At 43.1% G+C, this 12,649-nt stretch overlaps 1 protein-coding gene across 8 annotated transcripts in view; it reads right to left on the reverse strand.

Moving 5' to 3' along the window:
- Positions 1 to 12,649, reverse strand: part of LOC120961114 (neurexin-1) — an 87,545-nt gene that overhangs the window by 46,194 nt on the left and 28,702 nt on the right. For all 8 annotated transcript variants that reach the window (XM_049605326.1, XM_049605329.1, XM_049605332.1 and 5 more), the window contains exon 6: positions 1,024 to 1,159. In XM_049605326.1, the coding sequence (XP_049461283.1) occupies positions 1,024 to 1,159 (136 nt within the window). The remainder of the gene's footprint in view (positions 1 to 1,023; positions 1,160 to 12,649) is intronic.

Below are 12,649 nucleotides of genomic sequence, written 5' to 3' on the forward strand. Positions count from 1 at the left end.
TTATGTAATTTTCAACCTTCCGCACTACAGTAACGTAAAATATAAGGAGGAGAAAAAATCTCACCGTTACGGAACCGGAAGAAGCCGAGCTGACAGCAATCTTGATTTAGTACAATCTTTGCAGCATTCATTAGCGGCGCTTTGGCCCAAAATAAAAACCAAAGCGCGGGAAAATAATTGTTCAGCGTCAAACTGCCGCGCGGATTTACGCTTGGACGAAATTTTGTTTCCGAAAGTTTTCGTGTCCATTTCGTTTTCTCATCCGCCTCGATGGTTTACGATTTCGAGTGTCCGATAATCATAAATTGATTACATTGGTAAACATCCCATAAATTCACCTATCACTCGTACTGCTCGTCTCGCTCTGGGTCAAATGGTGATCCTTGGATGGTCGTAGCGAGAGCGTTTTTGTGTCATTCGTTGGTCCTAGCAAATTGTGCTTTGTATCACAGTTTATCGTTATTATTTTCTCACAATGATCAAAATACTCCCGTTCGGAAACGCCTGTCCTCACCATAAACCGGAAATCCTTTATCCGTTTAGCGAAATCGATGGGAATTGTGGCTGCTGTTTTCGGACGAACGGCGATGGTGTTCGGGGCTCGGGTGTGATAGCATTTCGATTTCTGCACCCGCCATGCTATCGAACCATGCACGCGAAAGCAAGCATATAATACATGATAAAATAAGACACCACCAAGGGGAACCCTGCCAAAGTAATGTTGCAGATTGGATTTTCCAGAGCGCAAACATGCACGGCTAGCTGTGTGCCCGATTCTCGGCTCCAAAGCTACCAGTTGCCTGCTACCGGAATGGGAATCTGGTTAAACGCTTTCATCCCCTACGGAAGACACACTGACAGGCAAAAACGCTATACCCGTCTCGTTTGGGGAATAATTTACGACTTCTTTGAAATGGTTCACACTATCCGTGTGTGTGGAGCTTTGCGATTGGTGCGATTTAAATAGTTTAAATTTATGTCAATTTGAACTCGTTTTTCAGCCAAAAACTCCGTGCTACCTACCTCGCTCGCAGTAGGTTCCTTCGTATTCCACGTTGCGGCACTCACAGATCGGGCCCGAGTCAGTCGATATGCAGATGCCACCATGCTGGCAAGGATCGTGGCGCTCGCAGGCATCAGTAACGTTGGTTCGAAGTTGCTGTAAGAAAACATCAAATCGGAAGGAAAACAAACAGGCTTGTTAGTATGTTTTGCTATTGGATTTTGCTAGGCGGTTTAGTTTTTCTCTCTTTTTTATTCCTATTGCATTTGACACGACAACCGAAACGTATAATACATTCGCAGACCTCATTGCACAGGACGAACGAGAACATCTGCTGGGGATGAGCATATTACGATCTGTGGCGATCTGAAACAAGCTAACGGTAACACACGGAAATGATGTTTATGCACATTTACTACCAAGAAGAACAAACACAGTTGATGCAATTTGCTTGCGAAATTTTCAAATCACTTTCTTATTATACACATCTCTTACCAGGAACGGTCCACATGTAGGAATTGTCTTTGGAATGATATAAAATGCAATGATTAATGGAAATAAATACATGAATAAGGATAATGATGCTCAAATAATGTGTTGTGGATAGATATTTGGGGAAGCCATTTTTATTACTTATTGTAATTAAATGAAATATACAACAAACCTGACTTAATTTTTTTAACTATGTAATTATAATAAAAATAGCATGTCTCATTTATAAACTTCATATAAAGTCCATGTTTCAGTAAATTAAGTTATTCGGTGGAAGAGAAAACTCACGAATCCGTTGTGGAAATGGAAGTCCTAATAAATACGACATAAATGTGTTATTTCCCCAACAATAAACTAATTCAATGTTTAGCAATAACGAAACTTAATCCGTATTGTACAAGCAAAATGTAGATGATACGATAATCCATTCCGGCTTTTATTACATTTTACCTTTTAACACTGTAAAAACATTACCACTGTTCAACATTCAAAAGAGTTAATGATCGTAAATTAAACGCCATAAAGGCATTCTATACCATCCAGTGGCCACGATTAAAAGATAAGTTTTTTTTGCAAGTTATACCAGTGAGAAGGGTTATACATTTAGTTGGTTATGACATGGAATCGCCTCGGCTATAGTTGTTACTTATTTAATTGAAATGAAGATTTCGCCCAAGACGTAATCACTTAATTACTCATAATGTTGAATTCAACGTATTGCATTTGATAGCATGTCTCGAAGCATGACTCCTTCAGCATGAATGAGTTAATTAGTAAGCTATCGTTAGGAAAACACTAAACAAGGAATCACCCCACTGCCTCACTACTGAGCCTTAATAGTTATTTTTTCAGTGTGAGACAACGTAATGACGACGCTTCTATAACGACCACTTGACTCCCTAGACTCTCGTACATTAATAACACAAACTACTTTAGCCTCATTAAAAAGATGATTTCCAACACAACAAACCGCACACAAGGCATTAAAATTTAACCTTCGTCTCAAAATATCTCGTTTACATGTTACTATGTGTATGGTGCCCGGTGGTTGATGATACTGGCTCAACCAATCTGCAAAGAAGATGAATCAAGGTGTGAAGGTTGAGTATGTTAAAGGCTACCCTTGAGCGTCATTTTTGTACGTCTCTGGAGTAATATATGTGTCAGTAACCCCGACCTTGTTAAAGTTGTGATCACGTCTATGAGCTTGAATTTAAGCGTTTTTATTGAATTCTGAAAATTCAAAAATAATTATGTGGTAAAATTATGCTGATGTTTTGTTGTTCTTAGTGCATTATTGCCCACTCGTCAAATGTTAAAGATTGTAGATTGTAGAAAATAATCAAGATTTCAACATGAAAACATCGATCGAAACCATTTCTTTTGACCTTATTGCAATTAAATTACCTTAGGCAAAGAAAATAAAATAAAATTTCTCAAACCGCTCACAATCCCAACTCCCCAGGGTATATTGATTTTACTTTTGTACGTTGCTGTTCATTCAAAATAGATGATGCCAAGAGTCACTCAGACACGGTTGTTTTTATTGGAAAATAAACATTACAATCGTTGGTTGACCATCGGGATAAGCTGCTTTTCGTCCTGTATGAAAATATAGTCCCAGCTCCAGACACGAACAGAAACGATGACGAAGGGCTAAATAAATGTAAATATTGCACGTGTGTTTGTTGCGGTGAAACCCGGAGGCACACGTTAGGAATCGTAATTGAGATTTGATTTATGATGATGCGCTAAGTTGAAGGGCAGGCGCAGACACGGGACCGCAGCACAGAGTGGCACACAATACTAAACTCGCGTTCAGAAGAGAATCAGAGTTCAGAGAAGCCCGAATGTCACACCCGCTGCTTGTGGATCGCGCTGTTGTGCTGTTAGCTAGCAGGCTGTACGGCCGAAACAAAGGAACATAAATCGATTATGATTCTGGTGCTATCCGGTAGGATTTTTCGAGGCCACCCCAAACGCCACTTTTGGGACCCGCCGGATGCTTGCTCGGAGCACTCGGAAGCGGCAGAAACGGTGGATCGTTTGCTGTAACTATGAGTTACACAAATGTGCGACAGGCAGCTGTTGTAGTCGAGCAGAGTAATAGTTATCACTTTAAACAACTTTAAAGGAAATGCAACGTGTGGATCAACTTTTAGAAACTAGAACTGCCGTAAATTCGGCCATACGCGACTCGAAATTAGGCTACAAAACTATGGGGAAAACTGGGGAAAAGTCAATCCTAGGGAACAAAACTATCAAAGATGCATTTCAAAAGTTTCCGGCACCGCATTCGGTACTTAATACGTATCTATTGGGGACATATGCTGCGGATTAACTTTTTCTCATCATCCCTACCTTACGATGGTAGCAAAACGCGACACCATCAACCAAGTCGGAAGCCAAACGCTTCTGGAAATAAAACCATTTCTTATCCATAAAGTTTGAAATGGAAACAAAAAAAAACCACACAACCACGACATCGCAAAAAGGCAGCTTTTTCATAATGGTGGCAAAGAAGATCAGGGTTACGAAAAGGAGCGGCATCTTGGTGCTTTTTTCACCCGTCTAAAGCTAGCCTGCAATCGAAACGACGGATGTGCGAAGCAAACTTTTTTAATCTGCTCTACCTTTGCCGACTGTCCGTTTAACGGGAGTCTGCATTTGCCATCTTGTTGGAGCATTTGTTGAAGCGGTGTGAAAAAGGATACTCATTGGGTTGAAATCAAAACCCACCAACAAAAAAAGAAGAAGAAACAGATTCGGCGATCCGTAGCTGTTAAGAGCAGACTTTATGAAGAAAGTTTTTTTAACAACGAAGCAATGGAAACGCCTCATTTCCTGGTACAGATCGAAAAGTGAACCATTTACAAGAACAATAATAATAACACAAAAAACGTACACAAAAGATCAACACGGGAAGGTGTTTAGGCTGTACTGAGAAAGTATAAATATAACGGTTCATCATCAAATCATCTAAACGATTATTTTCATTCATAACTTTCCATCTCCATTACTAGTTCTAGTTACGGCAGGCGTTTATGTTTGCGGTGTATTGTGTGTTGAGCGAAATCTTGAATAAATTACATTCTGTTATTACCTTATTTTATATGAAATAGAAAAATAAAACGTAGCATTCTGGAAGCCTTATCTTGACACTTTCACTGCACTATCGATTGTCAGTTTCAATTCTGGTTTGTACTGCTTTACCGTTTGCTCCTATTAATCTGCAACTGAACTAGCGATTTTAATTGCTTCTTCCTGGCCGGTGGTAAAGTATTGATCAAGGCGCACACAGCTGCTCAAAGCGGAATACAGAAAACGCGTGCCGGCTATGTGGGGCAGCTCAGGAGCGCGAGCAGCAAATAGTAGTTGTTAGAGTGCACTAGTGTCGGTTGCAATCGGTCACCTCTAATAAATAGCCCTGCATATAAGCTCTATGCCAATCTTCTCTCTCTATCTTCCTTCGTCTCTCTCTCTCTCTCTCTCTCTCTCACACACACACACACAAACACACACACACACAAATTATACTGTGCTAGGAGACAGTGCCGATAGCGAATCTATTATTAAACAAGAACTCTTCGGTTAGCCAGTAATGGGTCTTCCGGTCTTTGGCTAGCGAGACATTCAGAACAGTGCAGGATGCCTGGCCCCTGCAAGATGAAGCCGACTTCCTGGAATACACTTCGCCAGACACCAACGGCACCCATTGCAGGTAGCCACGTATTGTTTTTATTACTATTTTTCAACAAAAACTGCGCACTGAAGTGAAAGTAATTGAATTTTCAATTCAGTTTCGCTGTCCAAGACTTGCCTGTCACAAAGCTTGGCCTCTAGCTGGGGACCGTTCATTTCATCATGGGGCTGAATAAAAAAAATAGATGTGAAATATGCTCGCTTTGTTATAGACACTCGCGCTGGTTCCGCGCTTGCTAGAAGCTCTGGCGTTTCTACGAAGGTGTTCTTTACTTGCGCTCATTGACTAACCAGAATGGCTGGAGCAGAAAGGCTTATGAAAGAAGAGAACCAAGACACTTCCGGCTGCTAGTGACAAAAAAGTGTCAAAGTGTATGGATGCTAGGGAACCGTGCGTTGTGCTGCACGGTTAGATTTTATGTGTTGCGGCTTCAAGTGCTTGGTAGTGCTTCCACCATGACCCTGCTGTGTTACCTTCTGCTCCTGATGAGCGCAGGAGCAATAACGCTTTGTTTTATTGTGGAGGTTTTTTTTGTCGTTTTGGCGCTCAGCATCAGCAACGCTTCACCAAGGGGGTATCTCTATGGTCACCGGAAGCCAGATGGCCACCATCAAACTGACCATGGTTGTCGGACATTTACCACTCATCTACTAACAAATAGTCCATTTACGGCGGGATTCTACTCCCTTTTCCAAGGCACTGTGTTTATGTTTGTGTATCCACATATGTAGTACACATCGTCGTCTATCGCTCGTGTGGGAGGAATAATTTTGGAATTGCAATTTCCCTAACAGCTTGTACTATTTTCATTACGTCGCCTTTGGGTTATTTATAAATGTTCTAGTTTCGTTTTTTTCTCATCCATTTCCCTCCGTTTCGTACATTCTTCCCGCTTCGAACATTTTAATTACCCACGACACATCCATTCCATCCTGAATAAAACTCAAGCGCGCATTAGCTTAAACAACATCGAATGTAGCTGCTGAGCTTTCGGGGCTTCATGACGAGACAAAGCTGCCGGCAAACCCCAATTCTACTTGTCCAATAAGCCGCAACAATGGTCCGCTACGAAAGGAGAAACGGCAACATTTGTTTCGATAAAAGTCACCCACAGCCACACCGTTAGATTCGTGTGGAAGTCCGAGGAGACCGTTGTCCAGAGACAGCACGCATGTTGCGTTGAATCGATGTTTATCTTTTCGAGACCAACGTTTGGAGCACAACATCGTCATTAAACGGTAGGCAAATCCTTTACGGTGTCACCCATTGCTACTACTGTTGCTGCTGGCATGGTGGCGGATGATTTTGGTCCACAAAATCGTTAATGTGTAAACAATACACATCGTTCAGTGACTCCATGGCTCCAGGACCTGGTGCTCGATGTGGAAAAATGGAACATGCTATACTCAGGTTGTGCTGCTTCAGTGCAAAAAAAAATGTACCGCCAACAAATGGCAACAACCGGTGCAGTGATGCGGTGGTGGGTCCTGCTGTCGCCCGGATCGAAGCAATGCGTTCACATATGGGTCATATGGGCGTTTGGAGCATGCTTCAAAATTTCAATTTTAACTGTGGTATTTTTACGACACTCTCGAGCAGTACCAAAGCGAACGAAAAATACCGCCGGGGACGACACAACATCTCAGCGGAACGGAGCTAAGCAGCTTGTATCAGTGGCAATGTGCGCTTGTGAAGCAAGTTTGTGAAGTTTCCCGACGGTTCGTTTGATAAAATCTGCTGACAGTTGAAGTTTTTCGATCCGAACTCTCCTGGGTCTTGGACGCGAGAGATTGGCTGTGGGAGTACCAAATAACGAGTACAACGATTCAGGCTGACAGTAAAGATACATGCGGTACAGGAAAACGGAAACGAACGCAAATTCAAGTTTTCACTGGCAATGTGCTGCGGATGCGATTTCAGTAATTTCCGTACAAATTGGATATTCGGCTGTATGAGACTCAGCGAAGCACTAAAGTGGTCTACTTCCATTAACAGGCTCTCGTTGCTATGTCATACGCCTGTTCGTATCACGCAATTGCAACATGTATTCATTTCTTCTTGGTATTTCAGAGTGGAGGAAGGAGGAAACCCCTAAATGATTTACCCTTCTACATTTCGTTCCCCTCTACATTTGGGCCGTCGTTCTTTTGACAACTCTTTCTTCTAGGTTTCAATCATCAACCTCATACCAATCAATGCACGAATGATTGCCCACCGCTAAATATTGTTATTTAATGTTCTGCCTCCGATCCAACCAGTGCCGAACTGAAGCGTTCCTAATGATGTTTGACGTATTCAATTTTAGCCATCCGAATAAATTATTTTTACTTACTATGCACGTGCTGCACCGTATAGAAACGCGAACCCCGGTGCTTACCAATGTCAAATTCCCCTCCGCTCAATCAGGTCGTGGCTTCGGTTCATCGGCATCCAGCCTCGGGATGGGAAAAGCTGGTATCTGGTGCGGTTTTCGATTTTCTACTGCTTTTTGCGGTTTGCGGTCGCTGCCTGTTCCACATGTCATGCTCTTTTGCAAAACGTGCACCCAAGCGCGCGTACGCTAAACTACAGCCACACGGTAGGAGCGAATGAAGCTCTATGCCGTGTCAATGGCGGCTAATGGGAGTCATTGGTGCAAGAACGGGAAAAGTGTAGTACTTGTGTAGTACAATTGATGACGCCAGATAATTGTTTTTGTAAAACAAAGTACACTTAATGGATCGTTGCAAGCGCCTGCATCTTGGCATTGGGCTGTAATTTGATCTAGCCGTGAAAGTAATCGCAGATAGTGCTGCCACATGACACAGCTTATGTTTTTTGTTTCGATAAATGGTTTTTTGCAGAAAATGAGGAAACTCCATTTGCTTCATCGATTATAGAGCTACAAATCAATAAATGATGTTGTATTTCCCACTAAATCCACCTTGGCAAAGGATTTAATTTCATTGTGTGATAGAAAAAGGCATTACATTTAAGAAGTCGATGAACTCTTTTCCACAATGGGCAATACTATTTTAGCTTCAGATCACATCAGAAAAATCAGATGTGTGTTAGAACTAAGTTAAATTATTCGCTTCAATTATTTTGTGAACCACGTAAATTGTGACCTGTAGTTTATGCATACGTGTTTGCTCCATACTCGAAACAACACACCTCCTGCTAGCGATCCAAACATCACACACGATGTATTCATCCCTGATTCTGAAGTATTATTAGAACTGCATGAAAAGAAACGCAGTGTAAACACTTAAACCGCTTACAACACTCATTCGGTGCCGCACGTTTGCTTCCGGGCCTCGATGACTGGTAATGTTGCAAAATAAAAGTCTCGTGATACAGCCCGCCCGCAATTCCAGGCCCCGGGCGATTACGCTGGGAAGGGTTTGTTATTCTTGCCTGCTATATATTGCGCTGTACCATCTGCCGCAAAAATTTTCTCGTTACACTCGCCAGGCTGACGGCCTAACAAGGCTAATCGTTTCGAGGACCTGGTGCTTTGGGACGGGGTTTGTTCTTGACCCTAACTAGCAAAATTCAACAGCGATGCTTGCAAGGATATCGTGGAAATGTTTTCGTTGCTGTAGTAGTCTTTAGGTTTCCTATGGCCCTTTTCTCACCGGTATGCTTGCTTTCTTTTCTTTTAGTTTCTTTTTTATATTCCGGCTGTACATTATTTCATTTATTCACCCAAGGTTACAACTGGATCGTCCGAAACGAGATACATTTAAGCAACTACACCTACCCATGACCCATGACCCAGGGCTTTTTTTAAGGTTATCCTAAACAGTTTTCTAGACTGCATGAAAATTGCATACACTATTGAATTGGCATTTCAAATATCACTCTTTTTGATTTTTTTTAGTAAAATAGCAAAAAAAAAATACTTTGTGTAGTTTGCAAGAACTATTTGACGCTTAGTGATTTCAAAAACGGTACATCTTCAAACTGGTATCAGTGGCTGATTACATACATTCCAGTTCTCTCAGCAGATTTATAAGAATAGAATATTTACATCATTTAGTAGCAAGTGTGCAGTTTTTACATGGTCTATTCTAATCCTACATGGAGTTTTGTAAACATATCACACACATCTCAACATAAAACTGTCTTTGATGTGTTTACTTTTCAGAAACCTGCTAGCATAGTTGGGGCATAAAATGGTGAAATGAATCGTAGAACAACATACAAACTAACACCACGAAGAGCCAATAGATAGAGATGGGATAGAAAAGGAAATTCCGAATGCGGTGGCGTTTATACGGATGAATTTCAGAGATCGACACAGAACTGTGCAAATCTTGCAACTAAGAAAATAGAAAGACGCAAAGATAACGAGACGACCGAAATAACAAACAGAAAAGAACAAAACATTAACACCTGGACAGAACAAGCGATAGAATAGATAGGCGTAAAGTTCAAGCATACAACAAAAAACGTTCTAGCGGGTGAGTCCTACTGCTTAGTCACCTTGTCGGACGGCAGTGATCGAAGACACTGATGTACGAGGTCGTAGTTGGGCGGATAGATGCCACCAAATTGTGCGTTCCGTTTCCACACCCGTGCCGTTGGCTGCGGACGGTGACGGATGGATTGTGCTAAGCCGATGGAATCGACCGTTGGCCACCACCGCGCCATGATGACGGTGCTAGTGGCTGGATTGCCGCTCCTAGCCAACGGTTCAGGTGGCCATATGCGCGTGTGCCGGCATTGGTGCGTAGTAGCGGTGGTGGGTGTTGTGGTGGTGGTGGTGGTGAGGTGCAACTGCATGCATTTTGTGTAGTGCATAGTGCGTGATGGTTGCGGCACTCTCCCCCCGGGACCCACATAACCCGCGTGCGTTGGAAGTAGCGTGCGTAACCGTGCGTAAGAAAAGGCAATGGGGCGAACGAACGAAATCGAATGGAAATAAAAAGGGTGGAGAAATAAGGAAACGAGAACGAGAGAGAATTAAAAAGAGAGAAAAAATAGACAAAAGAAAAACAAAGTTAGTGTGGCATTGCAAATTACCATCCTGTGATGGATAGCTACCGATGAGTCTGCGAAAGAAACGGAATGGATCGTGATGAAGTATTTGTCGCTCCCACTACAAGATTTCTCACTTGCAGAGCCTGTACGTTTATCAAAAGAAAATTAATTTTGAATTTGTGCACTAAATGAAAGCACCAGATCAGTTTACTGTCTAACATTATTCACATTTTTTTTATTTTAATTATCAAAAGTGCTTAAACTATGATGAATCTAGGGACCTAAATTGAAAACTATGTCATTAGATACTAAATGATGACTCTGTTACGTATCAATAATTATCCTAATCATTACATCAAATACAGTTTTCTTGTATGTACTTAAAAAAGATAAACGTAAATAAAACGTGTTGTTATTATGGCTATTATTGCTACAAGTTAAAGAAAAATAAAACAAAGCAAGCCAAACATATCATCCATGCTCGGTATGATGGAACTCGTTAGGACTTTTTTCAAACGCTAGATCATCGTTTATGATTTTGGCACGCTCAAAAACACGGAACAGATCACACAAATTGTGTCAAATTGGTCTTCTCCGTGGTTGGGAATTAACTACGAACGGGAATGATGTATCGCTCTTTTGTTCACGCTACTTCTTTCTGGTGCCTGTAAACCGTAAAACGTCGCACAGAATTTTTCGCGAAGCAGAACGGGCGTAACAAAAAAAAAACAACCACCAAAACACCATAAAGCCTATCACACGTTTGGTTTTCATCAGATCGACGATGTTTCACGCGAGTTTCTTCAAGCGGAAGAGTGGCAACGGAAGTTAGGCAAACTGCTGCTGCTGCTGCTACCTCCGTCAAGTCGTTCCGTCATTTGCGTCGACGCGTTTATGACACCGCTGCACCGCAGGCTGAAGGCGCAACGGTATTGGGGAGCACCAGCGGCCGTGTCAGCACAACCAACACTTCACAATGCAACCATCACCGTGCCGGGCGTTATCTCTAAAGACCATTGTTATTCGCACCGAAGATGCAGGAACCGTAGAAAACGGAAGAACGGTTCAGACAGAGATAAGACGCTTGGACGGCGCGCACAACACGCCCGCGGTGCCGCACCGGTACATGCCAGCAATGGGAACGGGCATATAAAATCACATAATTTCATAATTTGCCACCAGTGTATGCCCTCTGGGACAATGGACTAGGGCCCGTCGGCCCAGGATTGGTCCGAAGATGGGGGGAGCACGATCATCAGCAGCAGCAGGAGTAGTAGTAGCAGCAGCAACAGCTAGTACACCAGACCCGACCGGAAGTGACGAACAAATGAACGTTGGTGCGGACTGGCAAGAATCGCGGGGCAGCAACGGAAGTTGTGTCGCACCAAATGCGATACGGAAATGTGCGTTTCAACGACACTACCAATCGGAGGAGGCTTTAGTCGCGGTGGTCGGCCAGTGAGTGGACTCGGTGTGGCCTGGGTCGTTGTGGGAAGGGATGCCATAAAAAGCCACCAACACGGAAGCTCATTTTTATCGCTGCGAGTGATATATTCGCATCTTTTTTGGTGCCTTCTTCGCCATCGTATGCGGCTTGTTATCATTAGGTCCGTTTGTGACTTCTTGGAATACCGACACCCGACAAGCGTGCGTGTGCTCCGTTCGCCAGCAACTCAGTGCTGGCGTGTTGGTTTGGACGAAGGTGGGTGTTGTTGGTCCCGGTCGTGGTGGATTCTGGGCCCCGTTTCGCATGTGGCTTACCCACTGACTCACGCTACCGCTAAACCCTAAACGAGAAGTGTGTGTGTGAACCCACGTGTGTGTGTGTGTGTGTTTGGGTGCGCCCGACAGCAGATTGAGTTGTCGACGTAGGGGGAGCGCACCCTGATGTCTTCATCATTGAAAAGGGCAGAACGCCACCGAACACTGGTGGCAGTGGCGCCGGTCGCGATGAAACAGCGCAGCTTTTTGGCGAAAGTACATGAAATGAACTTTTAATGGAGTTTTGCTCCTATTTGAGCAGATGCGCGGATGCTGTGATGAGATTGCTAAAATTACCGACAAGCTCCAGAGAGATTTCCAGAAACGCATCATCACCTCATCATGGGTTGATAATTTAATGGTTTCAGTAGTGGCATTATGCGCTCCAAAGAGCAACGACGAGACACCGGGACGGGATGACACTGGAGAAGAAACTGGGTGGCAAATGGGCTGGCTGGCTCGTAATGAGCCACACCACTACAGTTGGCCATGGAACGCGCGATAATGATGAGGTATGCAAGTGGGCTTATTATTCTCGAATTAGAAAATTATCCTCCCTTCTATATCCGACGCATTAGGCCATATTTTTAATCGGGCGTTTCAGCTTCGATTCGCTCTTCGCCGCGTACATAAGAAACGGCTTTCAGCTCAAATCAGCGAAAGGCTAACCAATCCGGAGGAGTTCTTCGCTAGTTGTATCGGTTTACTAACGAGATCATAATGTT

This window comes from Anopheles coluzzii, chromosome 2 (assembly GCF_943734685.1).
Source record: "Anopheles coluzzii chromosome 2, AcolN3, whole genome shotgun sequence".
Lineage (NCBI taxonomy): Eukaryota > Metazoa > Arthropoda > Insecta > Diptera > Culicidae > Anopheles > Anopheles coluzzii.